The sequence below is a fragment of the Fusarium solani genome, assembly GCF_023522795.1.
Source record: "Fusarium solani strain SB1 chromosome Unknown bctg00000003_1, whole genome shotgun sequence".
Taxonomy (NCBI): Eukaryota; Fungi; Ascomycota; class Sordariomycetes; order Hypocreales; family Nectriaceae; genus Fusarium; species Fusarium solani.
In genome coordinates, this window is record NW_027072154.1 from 1420754 (window position 1) to 1447729 (window position 26976).

General features: G+C 53.5%; 11 protein-coding genes across 11 annotated transcripts; 6 read left to right on the forward strand and 5 right to left on the reverse strand.

The window, feature by feature from the left end:
* Positions 1 to 458: 458 nt before the first annotated feature.
* Positions 459 to 2898, forward strand: MRS44_006016 (uncharacterized protein; the record flags this gene model as incomplete). Its single annotated transcript, XM_065621604.1, has 2 exons — positions 459 to 2276; positions 2581 to 2898. The coding sequence occupies 2 exons, from the start codon at positions 459 to 461 to the stop codon at positions 2896 to 2898; spliced, it is 2136 nt and encodes a 711-aa protein (XP_065477676.1).
* Positions 2899 to 5486: 2588 nt separating this feature from the next.
* Positions 5487 to 6601, forward strand: MRS44_006017 (uncharacterized protein; the record flags this gene model as incomplete). Its single annotated transcript, XM_065621605.1, has 6 exons — positions 5487 to 5610; positions 5724 to 5771; positions 5828 to 5860; positions 5907 to 6316; positions 6362 to 6432; positions 6478 to 6601. 6 exons carry the CDS (start codon positions 5487 to 5489, stop codon positions 6599 to 6601), a joined length of 810 nt encoding a protein of 269 aa, XP_065477677.1.
* Positions 6602 to 7810: 1209 nt separating this feature from the next.
* Positions 7811 to 9761, forward strand: MRS44_006018 (uncharacterized protein; the record flags this gene model as incomplete). Its single annotated transcript, XM_065621606.1, has 4 exons — positions 7811 to 8097; positions 8148 to 8524; positions 8573 to 9390; positions 9435 to 9761. The coding sequence occupies 4 exons, from the start codon at positions 7811 to 7813 to the stop codon at positions 9759 to 9761; spliced, it is 1809 nt and encodes a 602-aa protein (XP_065477678.1).
* A 59-nt stretch (positions 9762 to 9820) lies between these two features.
* On the reverse strand, positions 9821 to 11064 carry MRS44_006019 (uncharacterized protein; the record flags this gene model as incomplete). Its single annotated transcript, XM_046269282.2, has 4 exons — positions 9821 to 9946; positions 9991 to 10431; positions 10477 to 10646; positions 10695 to 11064. The coding sequence occupies 4 exons, from the start codon at positions 11062 to 11064 to the stop codon at positions 9821 to 9823; spliced, it is 1107 nt and encodes a 368-aa protein (XP_046140402.2).
* Positions 11065 to 11482: 418 nt separating this feature from the next.
* Positions 11483 to 12847, reverse strand: MRS44_006020 (uncharacterized protein; the record flags this gene model as incomplete). Its single annotated transcript, XM_046280570.2, has 1 exon — positions 11483 to 12847. The coding sequence occupies one exon, from the start codon at positions 12845 to 12847 to the stop codon at positions 11483 to 11485; it is 1365 nt and encodes a 454-aa protein (XP_046140401.2).
* Positions 12848 to 13683: 836 nt separating this feature from the next.
* MRS44_006021 (uncharacterized protein) lies at positions 13684 to 15862 on the reverse strand (the record flags this gene model as incomplete). Its single annotated transcript, XM_046279290.2, has 5 exons — positions 13684 to 13866; positions 13914 to 15161; positions 15209 to 15449; positions 15498 to 15682; positions 15728 to 15862. 5 exons carry the CDS (start codon positions 15860 to 15862, stop codon positions 13684 to 13686), a joined length of 1992 nt encoding a protein of 663 aa, XP_046140400.1.
* Positions 15863 to 16920: 1058 nt separating this feature from the next.
* MRS44_006022 (uncharacterized protein) lies at positions 16921 to 18503 on the reverse strand (the record flags this gene model as incomplete). The annotated part of the gene is made up of 4 exons (XM_046269266.2): positions 16921 to 17666; positions 17903 to 18027; positions 18072 to 18282; positions 18386 to 18503. The coding sequence occupies 4 exons, from the start codon at positions 18501 to 18503 to the stop codon at positions 16921 to 16923; spliced, it is 1200 nt and encodes a 399-aa protein (XP_046140399.2).
* A 149-nt stretch (positions 18504 to 18652) lies between these two features.
* MRS44_006023 (uncharacterized protein) lies at positions 18653 to 20053 on the forward strand (the record flags this gene model as incomplete). Its single annotated transcript, XM_046283793.2, has 3 exons — positions 18653 to 18858; positions 18907 to 19867; positions 19913 to 20053. The coding sequence occupies 3 exons, from the start codon at positions 18653 to 18655 to the stop codon at positions 20051 to 20053; spliced, it is 1308 nt and encodes a 435-aa protein (XP_046140398.1).
* A 340-nt stretch (positions 20054 to 20393) lies between these two features.
* Positions 20394 to 22849, reverse strand: MRS44_006024 (uncharacterized protein; the record flags this gene model as incomplete). The annotated part of the gene is made up of 4 exons (XM_046274698.2): positions 20394 to 21601; positions 21648 to 21836; positions 21886 to 22506; positions 22558 to 22849. The coding sequence occupies 4 exons, from the start codon at positions 22847 to 22849 to the stop codon at positions 20394 to 20396; spliced, it is 2310 nt and encodes a 769-aa protein (XP_046140397.2).
* Positions 22850 to 23505: 656 nt separating this feature from the next.
* MRS44_006025 (uncharacterized protein) lies at positions 23506 to 25219 on the forward strand (the record flags this gene model as incomplete). The annotated part of the gene is made up of 3 exons (XM_046278146.2): positions 23506 to 23546; positions 23593 to 24709; positions 24758 to 25219. The coding sequence occupies 3 exons, from the start codon at positions 23506 to 23508 to the stop codon at positions 25217 to 25219; spliced, it is 1620 nt and encodes a 539-aa protein (XP_046140396.2).
* A 289-nt stretch (positions 25220 to 25508) lies between these two features.
* On the forward strand, positions 25509 to 26932 carry MRS44_006026 (uncharacterized protein; the record flags this gene model as incomplete). The annotated part of the gene is made up of 4 exons (XM_065621607.1): positions 25509 to 25877; positions 25923 to 26172; positions 26216 to 26510; positions 26560 to 26932. 4 exons carry the CDS (start codon positions 25509 to 25511, stop codon positions 26930 to 26932), a joined length of 1287 nt encoding a protein of 428 aa, XP_065477679.1.
* Positions 26933 to 26976: the final 44 nt, after the last annotated feature.

The following is a 26976-nucleotide window of genomic DNA, read 5'->3' on the forward strand; positions in this document are numbered from 1 at the left end:
ATGATTTACGACTGGAGCGGGAGTGGTGGTTTGGTTACCTGTGTATGACGAGATCAAATTATAAAATAATAAAAGGCATGCTTTATAATTTATTACATTGTTTCATAATACGCGATCTTTTTTTAGGTAGGAATGTAATCTTCTCCTCGGCTGGTAGCTGGGCAGGTACTATAGAGAAGTTGGCTGTCGGGCTGACCGCGCCCGTTAACACCCAATTCGTCGATGGCAGCTTGTTCATGCTGATGTCACGGCGGAACCGCAGTCAATCGCGCCCTTGTTGAGGAATCAATGGTGATTTGTCAGGTAATCAACAGTGACAATGGCGCAAAGCTTGACCGCTGACAATTGCATCATGTAATTCATTAGAAAGCAGCAATTGAATATATTCGTCCGTCACCCACGGGCTCTCGTCAATTTCATCTCCATCCTTCCATCCTCCGTGTGAATCAACATTCAAGATGCCCTCCGCAGTATCTGATTTCCATCCGGGCGAGCGTGCTATGCACCAGCTGCTCAAAGTCCCGCGACAGGGCAACCCTACGATCCCGGGTCTGCCCATGCGTTACGGGATGAGAGTGATGCAGTCTTCTCTTGTCGCCCTCGGAACTCTCGACAAAGACGGCCAACCATGGACGACAATCTGGGGCGGTGAGCGTGGATTCGCAAGACCGGTGGCTGAGAATGTACTGGCATTCAACAGTGCTGTCGACACCAAGAACGATCCGGTTTTTAAGGCTTTCTGGGATGGAATTGATGAAGATGGCATACAGCAAGGTGCCATCAACAGGCCGAATGACGGCCAAGGCAAAGGAATGGCTGGACTGGCAATTGACCTCGAGACAAGAGACCGCGTCAAACTGGCTGGCAACATGATTGCCGGTGCCACAGTGGACGGCGGCAAGGCAATCCAGATGGCCATGGCCGTCACTGAGAGCCTGGGCAACTGTCCCAAGTATCTCAACAAGAAGGACGTCGTCTTGAATGAGATGGAGCCGGAACTTGTATCGGAAACGCTGCAGCTGCCGAAGGAGGCGTTGAATTTGATTGCTTCTGCGGATATGCTTTTCTTGTCGAGTACCAACGGAGAGACTATGGATACGAATCATCGTGGTGGAAGCCCTGGTTTCATCAGGGTGATCAAGAATGAGCCGGATGAGCTCGAGTTGATTTATCCAGAATGTAAGTCTCCGAATCCTCTCTCTCTCAATTACGCAGCTAACAAGTCAGTCTCTGGAAACAGATTATACCAAACCCTGGGAAACTTCAAGGTTAATCCCTTGGTGGGCATTGCGATCCCCGACTTTAACACCGCAGACGTCCTTTATCTCACGGGTAGAGCTTCAGTGCTGGTCGGTGACGAGGCCTCGTCCCTCCTCGCGAGAACCCACCTCGCCGTCAAGATATCTGTCACAGCTGCCAAGTTTGTCAAGTCCGGGCTCCCATTTCGCGGGTCTCTGGGCCAATATTCACCATATAACCCACCTGTTCGCCATCTCCTGTCTGAGCACGACTCGCACATCTCAGCCAGCTCTCTGAAGACAATATCTGCAAGCTTGACCAAGCGTGAGGTCCTCACACCATCCATCAACCGATTCACCTTTGAGCTGTCTTCAGAGGAGCCGATACCAAGCTGGCACTCTGGGCAATACATCACACTCGACTTTGAATCCGAGTTGTCTGGTGGTTACAGCCACATGGCCGATCACGATCCTCAAAGCATCAACGATGACTATATACGGACTTTTACCGTATCGAGTCCCCCTGACAGAAAGGAGATCCAGATTACAGCTCGGAAGCATGGCCCAGTAACTGGCTTTCTGTGGAGGCACAATCTCCGCGTGCCATTGGAAATCCCCGTCGTCGGGTTTGGTGGCGAAGAGGGCTTCCGTATCCCTCTGACACCTCAAGCTTCAAAGTCAATCTTCATTGCTGCCGGCGTGGGAATAACCCCCCTGCTTGCACAAGCACCAGCAGTTCTCGAAAGAGGCACCCCTCTCCAACTCTTCTGGAGTCTCCGCTTCGAGGACTTGCCCCTCGCAGTCGACACCTTCTCCAAGATTCCAGACCTCGCAAACGTGACCAAGCTCTTCATCACGGGCCAACCGGGGAACATGGAACTTCTTGATCAGGTAAAGCGGGCTGGCGCAGAGGTGGACGAGCGACGAATGAGCAAGGCCGATGCCGAACAGCTCAAGGGACAGGATGCACGTTTCTTTTTGTGTACTGGACCGGCCCTTTTGTCAGCCCTCGAAGAGTGGCTTCAGGGGGAGAAGGTTGTGTGGGAAGACTTTGGGTATTAAGAAACACCCAGCCAAATTGAATGTACATCCATGTCAGACAACCTACCAGTAACCTCACCCAGCCCTCACGCCTCGTCCCCAGACTAGACGCCATATCAATCCCATCCCATCCCTGTGATGGCCCGCCCGGCCGTAGGGAGGTTCGCGCTAGCCCCCGGTGTAAGGGGAGCTAACGCCATCACAACGTCCTTGACGTTTCTCCTGAATGTGGGGAGTCGTCCAGTGCCGGGTCGAGTCTGGGGTCGTGGGATGAGGCGTGGATTTGGCCTCGAGGTTGTAGCATCGCCGCTCAGCACCAGAACAGCTGGCCACGAAGCACCTGGCACGGCCAGCTACACTCGATCTGACTCCTCTTGGACTTAGCAACCGTCAATGCATTCCATCATCTGCCCTTCCCCGCAAACGCTCGGGAGGTACGGACAGAGTGAACTCCAAGTCCCACTCCCCCGCGCCCGAGGTTGCGGATCCGCAATCTGACCTTCTCCGCGTGGAGTCAACCTGGAGATCGATGGGCTACACTCTCGTTCGTCAGTCCAAGGAGGTTGGGTGTGGCGATTCCAAGGAGGATGCAGGTTCCAAGGGATGGGAATCGCCTTGAACCCTGATGGAGAAATACTCGTGTGGGGAGCGGCACTAGAATAGGTAGTGACTGGTGTTGAGCTGAACCAGTCAGTAATAGAAACATGCACGACGCTGAAATCAGCATATGCAGCGCACAACTCAAGTTGCCAACATGCTATACCCAATGCCTGACACTTGTAATCATTCTCCGCTATGACTCCTTGTTGGGGAGTAAAATCCTTTCAAGAAAATTTGAATTCAGAAACAGGATAGCTCGCGCCGAGGTCGCAAGCTGGGTCCGTTGTCGGCGGCAAGAATTGCGGTTTCTGGCCAGACCCGTACTTCTCACCGGTCACCTTGGCGGAACCCCCAGTAGCATATCGTGACAGAATAGCGAAAGACGACATTTCGCCGGGTGGACCTCCGTTGTAGCCCTAGTTGAGAATCAATTGGTTCGCTTGGTCCGAGACTCGTCTCTCAGTCTTGAACCGTGTCAAATAGGCTGAATGAAACTTTCACAGGGAATAGGAGCGAATTGTCTGGGCTGTTCTGTAACCGTGAACCTCCCGGTTGGATGACGGACTGAAACTATGGCGGAACTGTCAGAGATAGATCAACTCAGGGTTCTGCGGGAGCCCGGTGGGCTTTGTGCCTGAAACTCGTGATTAGGCGGCCTCCTGGTGGATTCCCATTCTTCAAAATTCCCCTTTTTGGAACAATGCACCAGCCTGTACGTAAGGCATTGGCTTCCTTAGGTGATCATGATATGATTCCCCGGAACAAAGACCACATTGCCTGCGTTGGATACGATGCATTTTTTCGTCACGAGTTGGTAACAAACCGTTAGAAGGGTGGAGAAGGTTGGGGCTGCTCGTGGGGATCAAGGATTGCGTGGGGACAAGTGAAGCTCGAGAAAGGGTTTGCTGTGCTATTGCGAGATTTATCGCTGTCTGTTGGCGTTGTTATGCTGCACAATTAGGTAGAAAAGAACGCAGGCAACTCGGCTCCCTGTTGGCGTAAATGATTTGTGTAATGCATCCATGGATCCAAGATAGCCTGGAATATCGCCCCCGCATTTTGTGCCTAGAGTAGGAAACGGGTTTCCCGCGGAGCCAAGATGCAATTACCGATTGCCCGAAGTTGGTGCGGACAGTCGTTGGCTCGCTGACCAAGCCGTGCCATGAGCCTGAGCCATTCTATCCGGTTTGGGTGCTCTGGTGACCAAGAGCTGTCCGAGATCCACCCGAGCCAGATCAACACAGGCTGAAGCGATCCATTCTCTCTGGCCGCAGCTCTGAAGCAGCCAAGAGGTTGACGGCCTTGGCCCTGGCTAGAAGACGTGGGTGGTTGCCGTTGGTGTGCCGCGGGTTGTGTGTTATTGTCCGCAGAGCCACTCGGGCAGGTGACCCCAGTCGAGATATCGGTACATTGGCCGTAGGCGCCGCACTGAAGCATGTCTCACCGAGCTGCCAGGAGCTGATCACGCACCTCTGGCTAGAGTTGCAAAGCCATTGAAAGCCGTCGTTCGCTAACGACACGAACTAGCCAGTGGTAAGGCGCTGGGGTGAGCTCAAGACCTGGGGTTGCGTTGTTGCGTTCCCTCGACCCGGGTTCGGTGGAGGGGCTTAGATCGCCGTCGTCATTCCCCGCCACCAGGAGTCAACGTGGGAGTCAACGTGAGGGTTTCGGTTGAGTGTTGAGAGTTGCGCCGAATTGACCAGGAATCACTACGTCGCCGACCAGGACAAGGTGCTCTTTTGGGCATGTTTTTGGTCGACATGGAGCCCATTACGTAGGGGCTGACAGTGGGTAGGCAGCCAGGAGAGGTAGTGACAGGTACCAAACTGGCAGTCGAAAGCCTCTTTCCTGCAGTGAAGATGGCGGCTGATGGCGTGCGTTTGGTGCATGAAAGGCCTCGACTTTCGCGTGTTGGTGCGTGTGGATGTGGATGGAGAATGGCAGGATCAAGACCTCGAGACTGGGGGCGATGTCGCCTTAGCGGCCTGAAACTGGCCTACCACAGGCTGGAAGGTACCTTCGGTTCCGTACCTTCACTGGATAGTCCGCCCCACTGTTTCTTAATAAGGCTCTGGGCGTCCACGGGCGCCCACCCACCCACCATCCTGCCTGCCTGGATCCAGGGCGATTGATTCTCCTAGAAGTCCGGAAACAAACCTTCTTCCCAACTTTGTTCTTTACTCTTACATCTCTCTTTTGCTCACGCTCTTGACCAAGCTCAGCGAAATCCCCTCACAACCTGATATTGTATCTTACTCGCCACCCAAGCCCGGCAGCTTATATTGCGCGCTAAGCGACAACTCAACTCGTCTTGGAACCACTCTTCCGGGTTCGATACTCACGTACCTGGTACTTGGCCACCCGTCTATCTGGTTGTCAACCATTCGCCATCTCGACGCAACGCCAGCCTTGCGGTCTCGACACAACTCGCCAGCCCAGCGGCTTGATAGGCGCAACTATTTGGATTTTCTTGGTCCTCACAAGGAGGGATTGGCTTGAACCGACCCTACCGTCCCTCGCTCAAGTCCGCTGCCAACTATCGGCGCCGGCCGCGAACCCCTCCTGCACGATTCGCAAACTCGGGCCACAGCATCACAGACCGCCAAGATGACCAGCGACTATTCTTTCGTCAAGGAGCATACCCCCGAGGGATATGTTTTCCCTGCGCATCGACTTCAGCGCATGTGCGATCCTCGCGCACAACCGTTGGTCCTTGTCGCATGTGGCTCATGTATGACCCCCGATTGTCTCCGATGCGCATTTAGCTGACAGTTGTAGTCTCGCCAATTACTTTTCGTACGAGTTCCTGACCTGGAAATCGGACCATGGACTAATTGTTTGCAGTGCACTTGAGAATGTTCCCCATGGCTAGAGACCATGCTCGGAATGAGGGTGTGTTATTCAGATATTCTGGTTTCAGGTTGCTTTCGGATTACTAACTCTAGCAGGATTCGAGGTTGTCGCAGGAGTTCTGAGTCCTGGTAAGTTACACAGCACACCCATAGCTACTTGTGCTGACGTCGACAGTGTCCGATGCATACGTCAAGAAAGGACTGGCCCCAGCACACCACCGTATCGAAATGTGTAGGCTCGCTACTGAGAACTCGTCCAAGTGGTTGATGGTAGACCCATGGGAAGCCGAGAGTCCGACTTATATCCCTACTGCCCGAGTGCTCGACCATTTCGATTACGAGATCAACGAGGTCATGGGTGGCATTGAATGCAGCGATGGAAGTCGAAAGCGTGCGCGAATCGTCCTCCTGGCAGGCCTGGACCTGATCCAGACCATGTCAACTCCAGGCGTCTGGGGCGAGCGCGATCTCGACCATATCCTTGGCAACTACGGTGTCTTTGCTCTTGAGCGTTCCGGTACTGAAATTGACTCGGCCCTGGCAAACCTCAAGCAGTGGGAGCACAATATCCATATCATCCGCCAGGTATGTTGTGCTCTTGTGTGACTGTCGCCCCGCTAACATGAGCAGGTTGTTACAAACGATATTAGCAGCACCAAGGTCCGACTGCTCCTTAAGCGCGATATGAGCATTGATTACCTGTAAGTCATGATTCATGAAATGGTCGACAATTCTGACCAAGATAGAATTCCCGACGAAGTCATCAGCTACATTTACGAACACAACCTGTACCGCGACCTCGACAATCCTGACGCCAAGGGCAAGGACAAGGCCGACAGGAAGGCGATAGCTGGTCCAAGCACCGGCTGAATCCTTTTCGAATAGAACGACAACATAGACTACAGCGTCATGCTGAACCGCTACCGGATAAGCGAACCATCAGCAATCACGAATCAGCTCACGAATCAGCTGGATCCAGACACCAGAGCCGAGGCACAACTCAGATTGGCTATTCCTAGGAGTTTTGTTTGAGTTGGAGTTGGAATCGGCGTCTTCTTTAGAGGTGTCCATCCTTTTGGGTACAAATGGGTACTGGATGCGCCAAGTTTGGGGATCTAGAGTGGTTGACTCTGGGAGGTGGAATTTTCATCTTCCTATCGCGCCGCTCTGAAGAGCAACAAGCGTCGGTCGAGTCAGCGATTGGATAGCGCACTATTGAGCGGAGTTAATTTCTCCTGAATCGAGGCATCAAGACGGGACATGTCCCAATCTTTGGTCCCTGCTATGCCTCGCAGGCTACTCACTCCTCCCATTTGACATACAGCGAAACGGGTGATAGAGGTGAGGTTGCTCGCCAAAGATTGCCCTCGCCCTGTGCCATGCAAGATAGAAGGAGGACGGCGGGTGCCGGGCTAGTTATAGATGTTCTCTGAGCTGCTTGGAAAGCTGTTGACTGGTCCAAGCAGATAGCATACCGCCTATGTCCGCCAGTGCCAATCATCACATGCCATTGGCTGGGGGAAACCCCTTTCATCCAGGATTGCACGAATGATGAAGCCATGTTGAGTGCCAAGACTTGCAGCTAGCTATAGCTCCGGGCTGCTCCTTCTGTTTGCGAAGCTCACTCCTGAGGTAACCGCGCACGAGGGCAAAATGCCACCAATGACTCGACCAATGGAGGTTAGTCAGGTTGCATCTTTTATCATGGTCGCCCGACCAAGACATCAAAAGATCCCGATTCCATGAGATACAGGACGACCTGCGAAAACGGGCAAGGCGCCCTTGTCCGTCTGGACGCTGACTGGCCCATGGGAGGCTGTGCATGGGGAAACGTGCCAGGGCACCGCAGATCGATAGGACGCGATAAGGCGGGTCCGAGGTCCCTGGGAAGAAGGTTGATGATGGGGATAGACTCTTTGCGCTCGGCGCTCGGTGACGGTTTGGGATGTTTTGCCGTTGCACTGATTCTCGGCAGGGCCCGTCATCATGATTGCAGCGCGTCGTACAAATACCTACCTACGTCGCCCAGCAGATAACCATCATGTCGACTCAGCGGCACCGCAGCTGTGAACCCGAACCATGAAGCTCCAGTACCTTCTCACTTCCCTTTTCGGGCCATTGGCCGCCGCCTTGACCATTGCTGAGATCAATGGCAACCAGTACCTTTCGTCGTACAATGGGAAGAATGTCACCGACGTTGAGGGTCTCGTCACGGCTGTTGGTAGCTCGGGCTTCTACCTGCGATCCACCAAGCCTGACCGCAGCTCTGTCACATCCGAGGGCTTGTACGTCTTTGGCAGGACGGCTGTTAGCAAGGTTGCCGTCGGAGACATTGTGACTCTCGATGGCCTCGTTGAGGAGTACAGGTAAGACTAATGCGCTGCAAGCGAAGGAGTGTCACTAACATGGAAGCCAGGTCCAACAATGACTACATCTACCTCACAGAAATCACCTCTCCTCGAAACATTGTCGTTAAGTCGTCCGACAATGAGTTCAAGCCCAAGGTCATTGGCAAGGACACGCCTCAGCCTCCGCGGAAGCACTTTTCCAAGCTGGATGATGGTGATATCTTTGGTGTGCCCAATGCTGAGAGCCGCATTTCCGAGGTGAACCCCAAGCTGCAGCCCAACACCTACGGTCTGGACTTTTGGGAGAGCCTCTCGGGTGAGCTTGTCACCGTTCGTGGCGCCTATGCCATCAGCCGACCAAACAACTATGGTGATTTCTGGGTTAGGGGCGACTGGAAGGTTTCTGGCTTGAACCGCCATGGTGGTTTGACCATGCTTGACCGTGGTATGTGAGATGACAACTATAAAAATGGATATAGAACTGACCATGTAGATGCTAACCCCGAGGCCATCACCATTGGCTCGCCCCTGGATGGTTCCAAGAATGCCGACGACACCAAGCTCGGCGACTATATCGGAGAAATCACCGGTGTTGTCACCTACGCCTTTGGCTTCTATCGCATTCTTCCTCTGACTGCCACCAAGCCCCAGAAGCGCTCTGACGCCGAGCACCCTGCCGTTAGCTTCACTAGCAAGGGCTCTTGCAAGGGCATCTCTGTCGCCGACTACAACACTGAGAACCTTAACCCTCAGTCAACTCACCTGCCTCTCGTTATTGAGCAGATCGTCACCAAGTTGCGCACTCCCGACTTGATCTTCCTGCAGGAGGTTCAGGACAACTCAGGTGCCACTAATGATGGTGTTGTTTCTGCCAACTTGACACTGGCGGCCCTTGCCGATGGTATTGAGGCAGCCAGCGGTATTGAGTACGCCTGGACTGAGGTCGATCCCGTGAACAACAAGGACGGTGGTCAACCTGGTGGCAACATTCGCACAGCATTCTTGTACCGACCGGACGTTGTCGAGCTTGTCAAGCCCAACGCCGGAGCTTCCGATGCTGCCAACGAGGTGCTCGACGGCCCTACCCTCAAGTACAACCCTGGCCGCATTGATCCCGCCAACGCTGCTTGGGACGACAGCCGTAAGCCCCTTGTTGCCATGTGGAAGCCTGTCAAGGGAACACAGAAGCCCTTCTTCACCGTCAACGTGCACTTTGGCAGCAAGGGTGGTTCGACTTCGATCCATGGTGACCCCCGTACTCCTGTCAACAAGGGCGTCGAGAAGCGCACACAGCAAGCCCAAGTCACTGCTGTAAGTTGATGTGTCCATGCTTTGGATTTGGCTAACATTTGCAGGACTTCATTGCCCAGATCCTCGAGAAGGACCGCAAGGCGCATATCATTGCTGCTGGTGACTTTAACGAGTTCGCCCAGGTTGCGCCAATCCGAACCTTTGTCAAGCAATCTGGCCTCGTTGATCTTGACGATGCTGCCAAGATCCCTGAGACTGAGCGATACACATATCTCTTTGACTCCAACTGCCAGGCGCTTGACCACATGTTTATCAGCAAGGAACTGCGCCACGGCGTTAAGTATGAGCATCTGCACATCAACACTTGGCAGGATACGGCGGGCGAGGTTAGCGACCACGATCCCAGCGTGGCCTTGTTCGATATGTGCTAGACTATAGAAATGTCAATTAGATAGGCTTAATAAAATAGCCAAGTTGCACAACCAGAATATCATTCACTGTCGCTGCCATCGCTGCCATTGTCTTCACCGTCGTCATCACCATCATCATCGCCATCGTCGTCGCTATCATCGTCGGCACCTGGATCCGGCATGACGATGCTATTCAAAAAGGTAATCTGACGGTGTTAGCTGCTGGCTTCTATCAGATAGAACAACTCACGTATCCAACCATTGGACGGATAATATCGCTAATCTTCTCCTGTGCGTCGTCGGCAAAGAAGATATCATCATCAATCTGCGTCCCAATAGTAAAGTTCCTCAGCTTCAATAGTTCAATATCACGGTGCTCGGCGACAAAGCCTTTCGGTTTCGTCTTGAGCGCATTCGACTTGTTCTTTTCGGCAAACGCCAGCAACGCAGACTCTGGGTCACTCTTTGACGCAGCCTTGGGCAGGAAAACCCGCTTCAAATCTTGATCGTTGAGAACCCGACGCCATCGGTTCGGCCGCTCGTCGATACTGGCGCGGAGCTTCTGAATCTGCCCAGCGTCAGGACACCACAGGCCACCGCCGATGAAGGACTTTTTCGGCTCGCAGTGGATGTAGTAGCAGGCGTATGGGCCCTTGCGGCCGGTGCGAGACCATGCGGCGGAGAAGTGAGGCTGTGGTCTGTAAGCTTAGATCACAAAGAGTCGGAGCCTTCATACCTTGTAAGGTGTTGGATCCTTGCTGAAGCGGATATCCCTATGGATGCGAAATGTGAGGTCCTTAACCGGCAGTTCGGGAATAGTCTCGTCAGCATCAATGATGGATTCTGATGTACGCTCAACAAAGGAGTTCCAGTCCTTCAGCGCCCGTCTGTACTCTCCATCGTGCGCTATGCAAGTCAGCCATGTGTTTGATCTGAGTAGTATGGTGCACTCACACTTCAACCACGGCCTTTTGTTGTTTGCCTTCAAGTCGCGCAAGAATAGCAGTGTATTCTTGTGTACCTTGAAATCCTCATAGTCCACTCCATCCGTATCCCTCAACTTCTCGAGCGGAATGATGGTGACTTTTGGGGGAGCATCTTCGTCGTCGTCATCGTCATTCTCCTCTTCGGGCTCCTGCACTGGCTCCTCTTCATAGACATCCTCTGATGGTTCCCTCTTGGCCTGCTTCTTGGGAGGTCTTCCGCGTCTCTTCTTCGGGGGCGGATCGCTCTCTTCCGTCTCGCTGGCCTCAAAGTACTGGCTTTTGTTGGAGGTGCGTCGGGAGCTTCGGCGAACTGCCTCAGCAGAGCGCTTTGGAGGCATTTCAACGAATGGAATACAAAACAATTATTGGGGACTCGTCGAAAGATCAATGTCCAATGTCGAGATGGCTTATCAAACAAAGAGTAGTCAATGTCGTCATGGGCTGACGCGACTGCCCTTCGCGTCGCAAAGTCAGCACGCGAGGTCACGTGAGCACAACTCCTCCACCACGATGGAAGTCAACGCCCACCCATAACCTCACATGGCATCAACTTCATGAAAAGTTTCAAAATGATTCATAATGTTAATTGTACAGGGTATCTACACACGTCTTCATTTCCTCAAAGCAAGTGTCCCATTATCCCGAGTCCCACTGTCCTGAGTCACATCGTGAGTCCCATCGTCATGGCTTCCATTCACCTTTTTGAACCTCGTTCTATCGACTTCGTCTTCCAGTCCAATCACTTTTCTCAATCCCTCAAAACCCGCAGATGGCCGAGTAATGCTCCCGGCAGTCGAGGGCCTTCTTGAGGAAGGTGATGCTGTCGAGCTTCTCGGCCAGCCACTTGTCGATAGAGGCGCTCTTGTTGGGCTCCTGGGGAGGCGCGGTCATGTCGGTGAGGATGGCGCACATCTTGGCGGCAGCGCGGAGGCGGTCCCAGTTGCGGTCAACCATGACGGCCTCTTCTTCCTTGAGGTAGCAGATCTTGCCGATTCTCCAGATTCTGTCGTCCCAGTTCTTCTCGAACCAGCCCTTCTTGGCATCCTTGACGAGCTTGGTGTGGTACTTCTGCCAGGTTCGGTCGGGGATGAACTGGCGCTCTGCCTTGGTCTTGATAACGGCCTGTTCGAGGCGCTTCAGGGCGGCTTCGATTTCTTCTTCGGTAGGGTCCGCTTCGATTCGGGCCAGCATGTCGAGCAACTGGGGCTTGAACGACTCCCATTCTCCTGCGTTACACTGGGCAGCGGCGGCAGTCACCTCGCTGATGTGAGGTCGGCGCTGAGCGGTCCATGCATTCGCGGCCTCTTCAACCTTGGGGATAACGGCATCCCCCATTTGGGCGTCTCCGTTGTCGGAGTAGGTGATGGACTGGTCCTCGGAGGTAGAGGTGTCGGAACTCTCGCTCGAAGCAAACCCCTCGCTGGAGTCGTCATCATCGTTGGCATCGAGATCCATAGGACCCGGCAGGTTGTGGGCAGGAGCAGGCTTGGGAACGAGCTCAGCAGGCTTGGAAGAGAGCTGAGCAAGCTTAGGGACGAGCCGAGCGAGGGCTTCCTGGCCGATGGCGGGGCGCGATTCTTTGGCAGTTTCGGTCTGCTTGGTCTGGGTCTGAGTCTGAGTCTTCTGTGCCTTTTCATCAGTGCCCGGTCGCTCTCCGCTGCGTCGCAACTTGATTCGAACCGTCTTCTTGTTCTTCTGGGCGGCCTCGGCACGCTGCTGGACCTTGCCCTTGGGGCTTCCGGGAGGGGTTTGCACTGGGCTAGTGTTCTTGCGGCCTCGGGGGCTTCGGCGGGGAGAAACCTGCTTGGTGATCAGGTCGCGGAGGATCTCGATAAACTCGTCTCCGGTGGTGGTGGCTTCGAGCTCGGCGCGCATCTTGTCGTCGATGCGGAGCTTGCCTGGGGGCAGGGCCAAGAGGGTCTGTGGCTCGCTGCCATCGATGAACCTGAGGTTGTGGCTCGCACGCGCTTTGGCAGCAGTCATGCGGCTGCAGGCGGAGACGAACTTGATGAGAGTGGCACGGAGATGCGCAAACTCGATCTTCCCGTCACGGCCTCCAGATCCAGCCTCGCTGAACAGGTGGCTCAGGGAGTCGAGAAAGTCGGAACCCGGAGCAGTCATGGTGAGTGAGTGAAGGGGGCTTGTGTGTGTGGCGAGGTTGTGCGATGAAAGCGCAGAGTGAAGATGAAAGTGCAAAGGATTGATTGTGCCGAGCACGATTCTACTAAGCACAAGAGATGAGGAGAGAAGAAGAGGAGAAGAAGAGGAGAGAGAAAGGCGAGCAAGATATAATGCAGCGCCTGAATTCTGCCAGCTGGTGGCAGCTGCAACGCATCATGAGTTTCTCGGTGTTGCAGGGCCGTACCAGCACTGGCGGCCAGTTGCCGGCCGTCACCATCTGTCAGTGAACCTCTAACTCCCAAACGGGGGAAAGGCCTGGGCGGCAGCAATATGCCATAAACGGATGGACCTCTCTAATATTGAGAGCATGGGAACAAACGCCAACACCAACTTGTGTTGACTTGGCATAGGGATTGGGCATGTTGACAACTCGTCGGCATATTAACTAGGAGCGGCAGCATAGGAACTACCGACTCCACATGTCCGATAGACTGGTCGACAACTAACTGGGTACCTAGTCTATGGGTAGTCAATGGGCCGCACCGACTGTCAGGCATGTTGTATTGTAAACTCGATACAGAGTTATTGACTGGTCGAAATATCAGGGGCACAGGGCTTGGCACTCAGGCCTTCGACTTACAGACAGGGTCTTTCACACGAAACGACACACGGGACATCACAACACAGAACTCACGGCAACAGGTCAAAGGTGTGGTGTGGTCAAATCAAGGCATTGCGCTATCTACTTTACTTCCTGCGCACCCATCACCACCCAAACACCGAAATGAGCAATCAAAATGAGCAATTACGTTCTTTTCCCTAACCTGTCTATGCATTTAAAGCTCATCGTGGAAGGAAGAGTCCTCCTGCTGCTCACCACCAGCACCCTGGTACATCTTGGAGGTGATGGGGTAGGCGACGTTGGACAGCTTCTCCTTCTGCTCCTCAAAGTCCTCGGCGGTGGCGTCAGCGCCGTGCTCCTCGAGCCACTCGGTAGTCTCCTTGACAGCGTCGAGGATCTGGGCAAGTTAGCGTGTGGTCTTGTATCATTGGCAGGGTCACTTACAGTCTCCTTGTCCTCCTCGTCAATCTTGCCACCAAGACCCTCCTCATCGGCGAGCTGGTTCTTGAGAGAGAAGGCGTAGTTCTCAAGGCCGTTTCGGGCCTCGATGCGCTCACGGGTGGCCTTGTCCTCCTCGGCGTACTTCTCAGCCTCGGCGACCATGCGCTCAATCTCCTCCTGGGTCAGACGGCCCTTGTCGTTGGTGATGGTGATGGACTCCTGCTTGCCAGTGCCCTTATCGTGGGCAGAGACCTTGAGGATACCGTTGGCGTCGAGCTCGAAAGAAACCTCGATCTGGGGAACGCCACGGGGAGCGGGAGGGATGCCGGTAAGCTCGAACTTGCCGAGGATGTTGTTATCCTTGGTAAGAGATCGCTCACCCTCGTAGACCTGGATCAGGACGACGGGCTGGTTATCAGCGGCAGTAGAGAAGATCTGGCTCTTGCGGGTGGGGATAGCAGTGTTGCGGGGAATCAGCTTGGTCATGACTCCGCCGGTGGTCTCAATACCGAGGGTCAGGGGGTTGACGTCCATGAGGACGACACCGGAAGTACCCTCCTCACCGGAAAGAACACCAGCCTGGACAGCGGCACCGAAAGCGACAGCCTCATCGGGGTTGATACCCTTGGAGGCCTTCTTGCCACCAAAGTACTCCTCGATGAGCTGCTGAACCTTGGGGATACGGGTAGAACCACCAACGAGGACGATGTCATCAACGTCGGTCTTCTTGAGCTTGGCGTCCTTGAGAACCTGCTCAACAGGCTTCATGGTCTTCTTGAAGAGGTCAATGTTGAGCTCCTCGAACTTGGCGCGGGTCAGGGTCTCGGAGAAGTCGTTGCCCTCGAAGAAGGCCTCGATCTCAATGCGAGTGCTGAGCTGAGAAGAAAGGGTACGCTTGGCCTTCTCGGCCTCACGCTTGAGCTTGCCCATGGCCTTGAGGTCCTTGGTGATGTCGACGTTGTTCTTCTTGTTGTAGCTCTTGGCGAAGTAGTTGATGACACGCTGGTCGAAATCCTCACCACCAAGATGGGTGTCACCAGCGGTGGCCAGAACCTCGAAGATGCCGTCGTCGATGGACAGGAGAGAGACATCGAAGGTACCACCACCAAGATCGTAGACAATGATCTGGCGCTCGCCGTCAGTCTTGTCCAGACCGTAGGCGATGGCGGCGGCAGTGGGCTCGTTGACGATTCGGAGGACGTTAAGACCGGCAATGATACCGGCGTCCTTGGTGGCCTGTCGCTGGTTGTCCTGGGAGCTGTTAGCTTGTTACTGGGCATCAGAGTGAAAATACTCACGTTGAAGTAGGCGGGAACAGTGACGACGGCGTGGGTGACCTTCTTGCCCAGGTAGCCCTCGGCGGTCTCCTTCATCTTGCCAAGGACCATGGCAGAAATCTCCTCGGGAGTGAACTGCTTCTTGGCACCATCGACCTGGACCTGAACGACGGGTCGGCCATCCTTGTTGATAACCTTGTAGGGGAAGTGCTTGAGATCGTTCTGGAGCTCCTTCTCGTCGAACTTGCGGCCAATAAGGCGCCTAAACAGTTAGCAGCTGTTTGGATTGTAACTGGGTCGAGGAACATACTTGATGTCGTAGATGGTGTTGGTGGGGTTAGCGGCGGCCTGGTTCTTGGCGGCGTCACCGACGAGACGCTCGTCCTCGGTAAAGGCGACGTATGAGGGAGTGATTCGGTTACCCTGATCGTTGACGAGAATCTCGACCTTGCCCTTCTGCATCACACCGACACAGCTGTATGTGGTTCCCAGATCCTGACTGGTTAGCGGGGTCGCAGAGAGTTAGCCAGAGCAACGTACAATGCCAATAACGGTTCCGTAGTTGTCAATCTCGTCAGCCTGAGCAGTCTGTACAAAGGCCAGAGGAGAGAAGAGGAGGGCGATCCAACAAAGGAGTCCCAGGCCAAGGGCCATTGAGCTCCTTGAGCGAGCCATGATGCTCTGTGTAGCTGCTTGTCGTCGCAACCAAGACGGGGTGGGAAAAGGAAAGAACAAGTATGAACCGGAATGCAAAGCAAAGGCTCAAGTCGACAGACAGCCCTGCGATCACTTGGTATGGAGGTGAAAGGGTATCTTGGTGATGGTGTTGGAAAGAAGCGGGATTGAGTGGGAAAGCCGACAACTTATGAACTCTGGTGCCCCAAAAAAGTTAAGGTGTCCAGATTGCACAAGAGGCCAGATTTCACATCATCCGCGGCCCCACGTGACAGGGGTCCTGTCCACGGGCTGTGGAGACGCCGGGGGGGTTGTGCACTGTGCATTGCCGCCATTTCATGTACCGAGACGCGGAGCCATTGGCTGTGAGCGACTTCTTGTGAAAGCCGGGGACAGTGTCTGCTGGGCAAGGCTGTGACCCCTGACACACACCTCCGGCGGCTTTATTCCAGAGGCAGGGGTTGGTCACCGCGCAAAACGCCACCACTGAGAGCTTCAAACAGTTGCAACAAAGTTACTAGGCATTCTATCGTCTTCTATCGCGTACGTGGTGATTGTGACTCATGTAAGCATTGCCTTGATTAGGCGCTGGTCTGACAATTGAGGCAATGTGATGCCCAATTCCGCCCCTTAGAAGGCGTCAATTCTATCGCAAAGTGTCCTCTTCAACCACCTAGTAGAATATTCCAGAGCGGTGGGGCTCGGAGCCTACCTACCGAAAGTGTCCTTTTGGACAAGCAGACCAAACCAGGAGGATCTCGACGTCCTTAATATTGCCAGGTGTCAGCTTCAAGACCCAGCCAATTGATTAATATATTTGTCAGGTGTTGCCGTTTGTGCGAGATGCTAGGAATCCCCTGCAGCATGCCGTGCATGAGCTGTCATTTCTGATAGGCCACCGTAGCATTTACAAGATAGTGAGTGCCCAGGCGGTAGTTGGGCGTTACCCTAGAGCATGACAGGAAACCGTTAATGTTAAAGCCAAGAAGCTTGTATTGTAGACTATCTCCATTGTAAATGCCACTCGCCTGCTTGTATCTAACTGAAACGCCACCGTTTTACATCAGCTTCCTTCCAAGTTCATCTGGGATCCTGTACATTTCGCCGGTCTCAGTCTGGAGCCAGTGCTGCTCAGGCAGGATCGTGGGATCCGGGTCAGCGATTGGTTGGATATATGTCCTGTGCTCGTGGTGATGGATGGAGCGTGTACGCTTTGGCTCGTAAATGGTGTGAACATGAGGCTTGATCTGTTCGTGGACGACCGGGGTTCGTGGGTGGACTGTATGATCAATGTCGACCGTGTTTTGCAGACGGAAACCTGCCTCGCCGTTGGTGGCTGCAAGAACCTGGTCGTTTACAAGCTCGTACTGCGCTTCTTGGGTCATGTCGGAATCCTGGAGCAAGTGCTTTGTAGTAGGAGGATCCGTCTCTTGAGTTATTGCTGGCCGCGATAGTCGGTCATGGAGATCTTCTGGGTCTGCCGAGTGACTAAGCCTCCTCTCTCGATCGGTCTGCTGCATAGCTAGACGGGATGAAGCATCGCTAGCCTTGGAGCTGTGATGAGATCGGTTCTCGACAGGTGGTGCAAAGTCCAAACCGGGGTTCGGCCTTTCCAGCCTGGGAGTCCGTGGAGCTGGATCAGCAGCCAGAGGGTGGACGGCTGGATGAGCTAGGAAGTCATCGCGTGGAGGTGGTTCCGTCTGATCAGACTTGGATTTTCTGCTCAAAAGACTCAATGATTTCCGATGGCGAGGCTTCACAGAGGCATCCGCGCTGCTGTCATTGTTTGGAGGAATTGCTCCCTCTGACAGATTCGGTGCATGGTCTCTATGAAAGAGACGAGATGCCCGTTTCTTGATGCTTCTGAGACGCCCTGCCATGGAAATTGAACGATTGATGATGCGAGGGAGAGGAGTGTCGACGTGTCTTGTCTTGATGCCTCACGATGACTCCTTCCTCCGGATGCACCTTCCCGTCTTCATTCTTCGATCCCGTGATCAAGACATATCTGATGCCACGACCCGATCGACTCGATTTCACCGCCGATGACATTCTTCACGATTCTCAGACCACGGCCAGGATCGACGACGGGGATCAGGACGGAACTTTGCGTATCCCGCTGCTCGATGACGCTCTCACTAGAGCCACCTGGCGCTAACGCATGCCTAAACAACACACAGTCCCAACTAGTCTCAGCCTCTGGTCCAACTGGAGCATCATTTCCTGTTTGCTTGGCCGTCCTGTCCCTTTACGGGCGATGCTATTCGCGGCTCCCTTCCGGTTGCAGATGATTTTCAAGCCCGGTCCCTGTCGTCGATTGAGGCTGATTGAAGCTTGACCCGCCGAGCCGGGCTGGTGAGACATACTCGTTGCTTCCTCGGAGCTCATGGTCCTCATTCCAGGGACCATGACGTCGATGCCTGCCATCGTGTGTCTCGTTCAGCTGCAATGATCACAATGATATCGACAAAGCACGTTGACATGTGTATCGGGCCTAAGGGGTTTAAGCCTTCATCGAATGACGATCGCGGGATGACATGGACGGCTTGAGCTCTCCATGGTTTCGTCTCCACACTCCAACAAGACGTTTCCAGCCGCCGTTGGTTGAACCTCTAGATATGACGTCCATGATGCTAGACATGATGAAGAGGCGTATGCTTCGGAGGTATACTGACAGCTATATAATCATGACTGTGTCTCTGCCATTGCTGCATCTCATCATCATCACCATCACCATCACAACTATCACAATCACCACCAACACAACCACTCAACTTACACAAAATCAAAATGGAAAAGGCAAAGCAAGCCGTCTCTAGCTTCCTCTCCAACGATGGAAAGCACAAGACCACTGTCGATGAGGATGTCCGGCCTCATGTCACCGAGGAGCATGTCCGCCCTCACCGACATGAGAACGTGACTACTGCTCTCGATAAGGAGGTTCACCAGGAGCACCACCACACAACTATTCAGCCCATCGCTCACAAGGAGACTCTGTAAGTTGTACCTTGTATGAGTACATCCTCATGAATTAACATTTCCAGTCCTGAGCAACACCACCACAACCTCATTCCCGTCGAGCACAAGACTTTCCACCATGGAAACGAGCAAGAGACCCGTGCCACTCTCGACCGAGAGGCTGCCAAGTTCAGAGACACCAGCGAGACTCACAGCACCACCCACTCTTCCACCACTGCTCCTGTTGTAACTGGCGAGCGTATCCATCACCATGTTCACGAACATGTTCAACCTGTCATCCAGAAGGAGACCATTCAGCCTCATGTCGTCCACACCACTATTCCTATTCATGAGACTCACCATGCTGCCGCCGTGCACCATGGAACTTCCGTCCTCCCTACCAAGACTTTGGACGAGTTCACCACTGAACGAGGTGGACTTGCTGAGAAGGCAGCTCAGAAGTTGACCGAGTTTGAGGGTTGCCCCAAGCCTTACAGGAAGGAGCTGCAGAGGGAGCAGCTCGATGCCGACAAGAGCATGCACTTGCACGGCCGCGGTGACAACTACGGAGAGAATCTTACTCACGGCCGAGAGGGAGCTGGCCTTGGTCAGACCGCTGAGGGATCCGGTCTTCACTCTGGCCGGGAGGGTCATGGAATGAGCCGTACCACTGAGGGCGTCCTTGGTGGTGCTGCTGTTGGCGCCGCTGGCGCCGCCGCTACACGCAAGAGCCGCCATGGTCTTGGCCACAAGGACCGCCGTGGCTCCAGCTCCAGCTCTTCCAGCTCCAGCGATGAGGAGTCTCGTGGTCTTGGCAAGTCTCGCAAGAGCCGTGGTCTTGGAGCTGCCACTGCCGGAGGAGCTACCGCTGGAGCTGCTACTGGTGGCCTCGCTTCTCACCCCAAGACCACTGGCACCTCCACCGGTGTCGGCGCTGGCACCACAGGAATTGGTGCTGGCACTGGTTTCGGCTCTACCACCGCTGGCACCGACTACAGCCAGACCAAGACTGGTGCTCTCAGCAACGACCCTATGAACAAGTCTCACGTAAGTGCCCTGACTACCTTGACATGATGAAACTAACATGCCTAGGCTCGACCTGACTCTGGTGTCGATATGCATAACACCTCCAGCGCTGGCACCACCACCACTGCTCGCAAGCCTTCGCTGATTGACCGATTGAACCCCCTCAAGGATGCTGATGGTGATGGCAAGAAGGGCTTCCTCGACTAAGGGTCGACGTAATAATGGATCTCTGTACGATTAGTTATACATGAGCACGTTTCTTTAATTTATTTTTAGCATCCTTAAACACTCGTCTTGCCTCCATTGTGATAAAGTTGAATGTGAACGAGCAGATAGATAGTCCAGAACAATTTCCATCAACTGTATCACTACCCCTCATTTACACCAGAGTCCAGGAGTTGGAGTGATAGGAGATAGGGGCTGGTATTGGCACTGAGATGTATTTATAACCTTACGTCAACGTTCGTGCATTATTTGCTTGCTGCCTTTACGTGCGACACTGAGGAATTGCATGGAACATTGACAAACTTTGATTCAACTACCGGGATCACTCTAATAGTCCAGCCGCAACCGTCTCGCCACCACTCCGTATCACAACTCTCTGTCCTGGCTCCAGAGGAACCTTTGCTGCCAGCTTGATGACAACTCGTGCAACACCACCTGGCTGAACAACTCTGGGCTTCTTCTTGATGATTGCTCCACTCGCCTTGTCGAGAGTTGCTGTGATTGACACAATCTGGCCGGCTGAATGTAGTCGCCCCCGGTGGAGGTCCACAGGCATGGGCATGAGATGATCAAATGCCATGGCCTTCATGGTAAATGTGTCGCTGCAGTTGATGGGGTCTGCTGTATGGCAGAGCATGTCACCGACTCGAATGTGGATGGGGTCGATGTTTGTCAGGGCGATGCTGACGCTTTGCCCGGCAACCGCCCAGTCTTGCATGTCCGAGTCCACCATGATGGACTTGATGTATGCTTCCTCTCCGCTTGGTTGAACCAGAAGAGCATCGCCCACTTGGATGGAGCCTGAGTCGATGCGCCCAGCAATCGTTGTCGTGCCCAGCTGAGATCGAAACACCTCAGAGATGGACATTCGGAAAGGCTTCTTGAGAGCTCGTGTTGTTGAGGGCTCCGAATCTTCGAGGGCATCAATCAAGGTAGGCCCAGTGTACCAAGATGCAGCTGTGTCTTCCGTTCGACGGACGAGGTTGTCGCCGTTGAGACCAGAAATTGGAACAAATGTGACGTTCTTGTTCTGGAAGCCGAGGCCAGTCAAGAAGCCACTGACTTGCTGTGTGATCTCATCAAATCGTTCCTGTGACCATCCAACCATATCCAACTTATTGATAGCAATGACGAGTCGTTGAACACCCAGACTCCGCAGAAGCAACACATGCTCTCGTGTCTGTCCCTTCAAACCCCTCTCATAAGCTCCAGTGTTTGCGTCAATGACCAAGATGGCAAAGTCTGCTTGACTGGCTCCAGCAATCATGTTGGGTACAAAGTCTCGGTGTCCTGGGGCGTCGAGAATGGTAAAGTTTGTCTTTTCCGTCTCAAAGTGGTTCGTAGCGATGTCGATGGTCACGCCGCGTTCTCGCTCCTCGCTTCTCTGGTCCATGACCCATGCAAGAGCAAAAGACTGCTTGCCAGACTTTTCGGCTTGCTTTCGATACCGATCAATGGTGTGCTTTTCGACAAACTTGAGTTCCAGTAATAGCCGGCCCATCAGTGTGCTCTTTCCAGCGTCGACGTGGCCTGAATCGTTAGGAGAGCTCATGTAGGTATGTAGAGTGAAGCTTACCAACAACGACAAAACTGATGCTCCTCTTGTTGACACTATTTTCAAACTCTTTGAGTACATCAAGCCCCTTACTTTTGGGTGGTGCCGCCTCAACAATTTTAAGCTCGGCAACATCCTTTTCAACCCCAGAAACGTCCTTCTCTTTTTGAGATTTCTTCGCAGCTGGAGCCTTGACTGGCTTCTTCCCCGCTGAATGGAATTAGATTAGCCCATTACTTTGTCCTTGTAAAGTTCGAACCTTTCGCCTGAGCCGCAAGCACAATCTGATCTGGACTGGGCTCGGCGAAGGCTTTGGCGTTGAAGAAGGGGGAGCGTGTGTATGGCATTGGAAAGAATTCGGGTTGTTGGGGTTTGGCCGGAGCAGATCCACAGAGTGTCTGAGCAAAGGCAGACGGGCGGGCCCGAGGAGGGATGATAGGCATTTCGGCGAGAAGCTTCTTGTAAAAGTCTTCTTTGGCGGGTTCTGGCTCAGGCTGGGGTACAGGCACAGGCTCAGGCTCCACAGGCGTTTCGACTGGAGTGATAGTAGGTGGTTTGAGAGCCTGACGTCGTGGTGGCTTGTTTTCTTTCTGATCGGCAAGAGAGAGCGTCTTGATGCCCTTGGTCACTCTCTCGTGTTCCTTCTTCTCTTCATTCTTTCGTTTCCTCGCAGCTGCTAGGGCCTGAAGCTTTGACATTTTTGGAGGCTCTTCTGCACCTCCTAGCAACCCGCCTCGAGGACGATCCGGCTCGATGAAGATGGTCTGGCGGTCTTGGGGTACATTGCACCATGGCATGTCGTCGAAATACCAAGAAGGGACTGGGTTGGCTCGTGGAGTGTCGGTGCCCAAGGTGTATCCATTTGACAGACGCCCGTGGTCTGCTCCAATCCTTAAGAGGTGCTGTGAAGTGTAAAAAGACGCAGACATACCTTCTGGGGCTTTCTTGACTGGCTTTGGGGCAGGGGCGATGAATGTCTTCATCAGATACGTGACTGACTTGTCAACGTCGTAGTAGTAATGCCACAGAGCTTCCTCAATCTGAGCCTTGGTGACCTTGTTTGCTTCGGTTCCAAGCGCTCTGCGGACTTCGGCAGTTCCATTGTCCATGGCCCGACGATCCTCAGGGCTGAGTTCATCCTCTTCTTCTTCATAGTCATCGCCGTCGAATTCGGATACGATGTCGTTCGCATTGAACGTGTGGACAATGCGATGACGGGACATTGTGTAGAGTCGTTCGAGTCAGATGGGTGTTGTTGTCGGTGGTTGCGATGATGTTGTTGTTGTGTGTTGTGTTGTTGTTGTGTTGTTTTTCGAAGTAAGAAAGGTTCAAGAGTTGACTACTTACGTCAACAAGAATTAGGAACTTTGAAATACAATAGAGTTCCGACGGGCAATGTTGGGGTGTTAAAGTTGCAGTATCGTAGATGATGCCGACGAATGGCGGGGCACAGCTGTAGTGGGGTGGAATGAAGTCACACCGAACGTCGAAGCCTGGCGTGGCGGGGTGAGAGCCTGGACAAGCCCCTGATCGGACCGGACTTTTCTTCCCCCGCGTCCGATCGGTGTGCAACGCAAGGCAACCCCAATCTTCCAAAAAATTCGGGCACTTCAAGAAAGCGACAGAAGCTCCAGGGTGTCACCATATTCCGGGGGACTTTTTGATTTCGCCGTAATCGTCTCTTTTATAGCCGATACAGCTCCCCACGGGTGGACAACCCACAGTCAAGATGGATTCGTTGAGTGAGTCCCGCACATTTTCACCAAACGACACGAGGGGCGAGGGGTAGCTAACGAGGGACAGATTTGGATGTGTCGAACGGTACTTGCGCAAGACCACCTTTCGCCATGGTTCCCAGCTGACAGTGATAGCGGCCGTTATGAAGGATGAGCAGGGTCGGCCCTTCATCGTCGTTAGAGAGTATGTCTGTCAGCCCGCTCGACACCGCCCGCCTAACGTCTTGCAGTCAGGGGAAGAAGAAGCGCCAGTTTGGCAACGAAGCCGTCAAGTCCCACATCCTCGCCGCCCGCACCGTCGCAAACATTATCAAGACCTCTCTTGGTCCTCGTGGACTCGACAAGATCCTCATCTCGCCTGACGGAGACATTACCGTGACGAATGATGGTGCCACCATTCTACAACAGATGGAGATTACCAACCACGTTGCCAAGCTATTAGTTGAGCTGTCCAAGTCGCAGGATGATGAGATTGGTGACGGTACCACCGGTGTCGTTGTCCTCGCTGGTGCTCTTCTGGAGCAGGCCGCCGACCTGATCGACAAGGGCATCCACCCCATCCGAATCGCCGACGGTTACGACCAGGCCTGCGATATCGCTGTTGCTGAACTTGACAAGATCTCGGATACGATCGAGTTCTCGCGCGAGGAGACGGCCAACCTTGTCAAGGTTGCACGAACCAGTCTGGGAAGCAAGATTGTGTCCAAGGCCCACGACCAGTTTGCCAACATCGCTGTTGACGCTGTCCTCTCCGTTGCCGACCTCGAGCGAAAAGACGTCGACTTCGAGTTGATCAAGGTGGACGGCAAGGTCGGAGGTGCCCTCGAGGATACTCTCCTCGTCAAGGGTGTCATTATCGACAAGGACTTCTCTCACCCCCAGATGCCTTCGGAAGTGCACGACGCCAAGATTGCCATCCTTACTTGCGCCTTTGAGCCCCCCAAGCCCAAGACCAAGCACCACCTCGACATCACCAGCGTCGAGGAGTTCAAGAAGCTGCAAAACTACGAGAAGGACAAGTTTATCGAGATGATCCAGCAGATCAAGGATACAGGTGCCAACCTGGCAATCTGCCAGTGGGGCTTTGATGATGAGGCCAACCATCTCCTCCTCCAGAACGAGCTGCCCGCTGTTCGATGGGTGGGTGGACCTGAGATTGAGCTGATTGCCATTGCCACCAATGGCCGAATAGTTCCTCGATTCGAGGATCTTACCGCGGAGAAGCTGGGCACTGCCGGTGTTGTGCGAGAGATGTCCTTCGGCACAACACGAGAGAAGATGCTGGTTATTGAGGAGTGTGCCAACACCCGTGCCGTGACTGTCTTTGTCCGCGGCAGCAACAAGATGGTATGTGATATTCATGACTGAAGTTTGCGGTATGTTAACAGTAACTAGATTATCGATGAGGCTAAGCGATCTCTGCACGATGCCCTCTGCGTGGTGCGAAACCTTGTCCGCGATAACCGAGTTGTGTACGGTGGTGGTGCTGCCGAGATTGCCTGCTCTCTGGCTGTCGAGGACGAGGCTGTCAAGACCCCTGGACTTGAGCAGTATGCCATGCGCGCCTTTTCTGAGGCTCTTGACACTGTCCCCATGACACTGGCCGAGAACAGCGGTCTCAACCCTATTGCTACTCTCGCCGAGGTCAAGAGTCAGCAGGTCAAGGCTGGCGCCGAGGGCCGTGGAAAGCTGGGAGTTGACTGCATGGGACGAGGCAACAACGACATGAAGGATGCGTTTGTCATTGACCCGCTGATTGGCAAGAAGCAGCAGCTCCAGCTGGCGACACAATTATGTCGCATGGTGTTGAAGGTCAACAACGTGATTGTGGCGGGAGCAGATGAGAACGACTTTTAGAGTAGATGAGCCATGAATGAATGCTTGTCAATCTATGAGGCCATAGCAGATGATATCCATGGATAAATGAAGCTGTTCTCTAATATGTCATGGGTTGAGGTTGTGATGGGTAGTGAGGCTGATTAATTTCGTTTGGGAGGCACGGCACGGAGCAACTTGGTCCCATTCCAGAACTGCTTACATGGATCTTCTTCCTTCAACCTCCAACTTGACTTGGCGTTAACTTCAACATCTTGATTCAACTCGTAGCATTTTATGGCTCACCATTTTAAAGATACATAGCAAAGTCATGTCGGAATCCTCGGTCGGGTCCCCTGCCGTTGGCGCTTCCACGGCATTGACCAAGCGAAAGCCAATCCCAAGAAAAGGACATACCAAGTCTCGAGCAGGTTGCGTCTGCTGCAAGAAGCGCAAGGTCAAATGTGATGAAGTAGCTCCCCAATGCGGCCCATGCCAGCGACTAGGCTTGCCTTGCGAGTATCTCGGCAAGCAGAACCGAAGCCAATCATCCAGCGTGGCCCGGCCGTTGCGAACAACACCGGCCATGTATGATGCAAACGACATGAACTTTTTTCGACACTTTCTGTTCGAAGCGTACCCGCCTCTTCCTATAGATGGATTTACAGTGTGGCAGCAGGCCTCCAAGCTTTCGCACGAGGTACGTTGAGGGTTTAGCTCAAGAGCTCTACTGACGCGGAGGTAGTACGAGTTTCTGCTACACGCCATGCTTGGCCTTGGGGCATCGCATCTTGGTCTTCTGACGCCGACTGACTACAACAAAGTTGCCTTAAAACATCGAGTCACGGCAATTAGGGAGCTCAACAGCCATCTCTCGCAGCCCAACATCTCAAAATCGGGGGGTGAAGCTGCATTCGCTGCCATGCTTGTACTGACCTTTCAGTCGTCCTACATGGCCGATGGCATGGTCGACTTTCTAACCATGGTCCGAGGCTGTAAGTTTCCCCTTGGTCGTGTCAATGTAAGCTCATTGTTTAGGCTGGCTTGTTGGCTACGGGGTGGGGGATCTGGAGCAGACCATCTTCAAGACGTTTGCGAGATCCAGCTATTACGAAAAGATAAAGGTACTTGCCCAGCGGGATGATACCGTACATTACCTCGATGCCCTCATTGCCAACCAGTTCTGCGCGAGCGTGAGGAGAATTGCACCCTTTTGTAAGAGTGTCCCAGAGCTGCGTTATCTCGCACATATGGAGAAGATAGCGAGCCTGGCAGCTATAGACCCGGCAGAAAGTATGAATCCCACCCTTCGCAAGATCTCGCTGACTTTTAGGTTATCGTGAACTGTCCTTCTTTTATGATATATTAGGGGAGCTTACTAGCAACGACTTTTCCCACTTTGTCGACCCTCAGAATTATGTTTCTCAACTGGTCATTATGCATACTCTTGTTCTCGACTTTGTCATGAGCAAGAAGGCAGTCGACGAGTTCGGCAAGACTGGAATAGGCAGACATGGTTATGACTGTAGAAGGGCCATGTCGAAAGTGTGGATTGAAGAGATTCAGGGGCGACTCCCCGCTCAATATCAAGAGTATGCAGAGTGGCCAGTTAAGCTCGTCAAGAGTCTGAACTACTCGTTTGATAAAGACGCTGAAGTCTGGGAGCCCTTCCTTTTGAGCAGGGGAACAGCGACTCTGTCCGAGACGGATACCTTGTCGTTGGTGGAAGGGCAAGTCTATCGTTGTCTATTCTGACTCAAGTCAAGCTAACTCTATGTAGGCACTCCGATACAGACCAA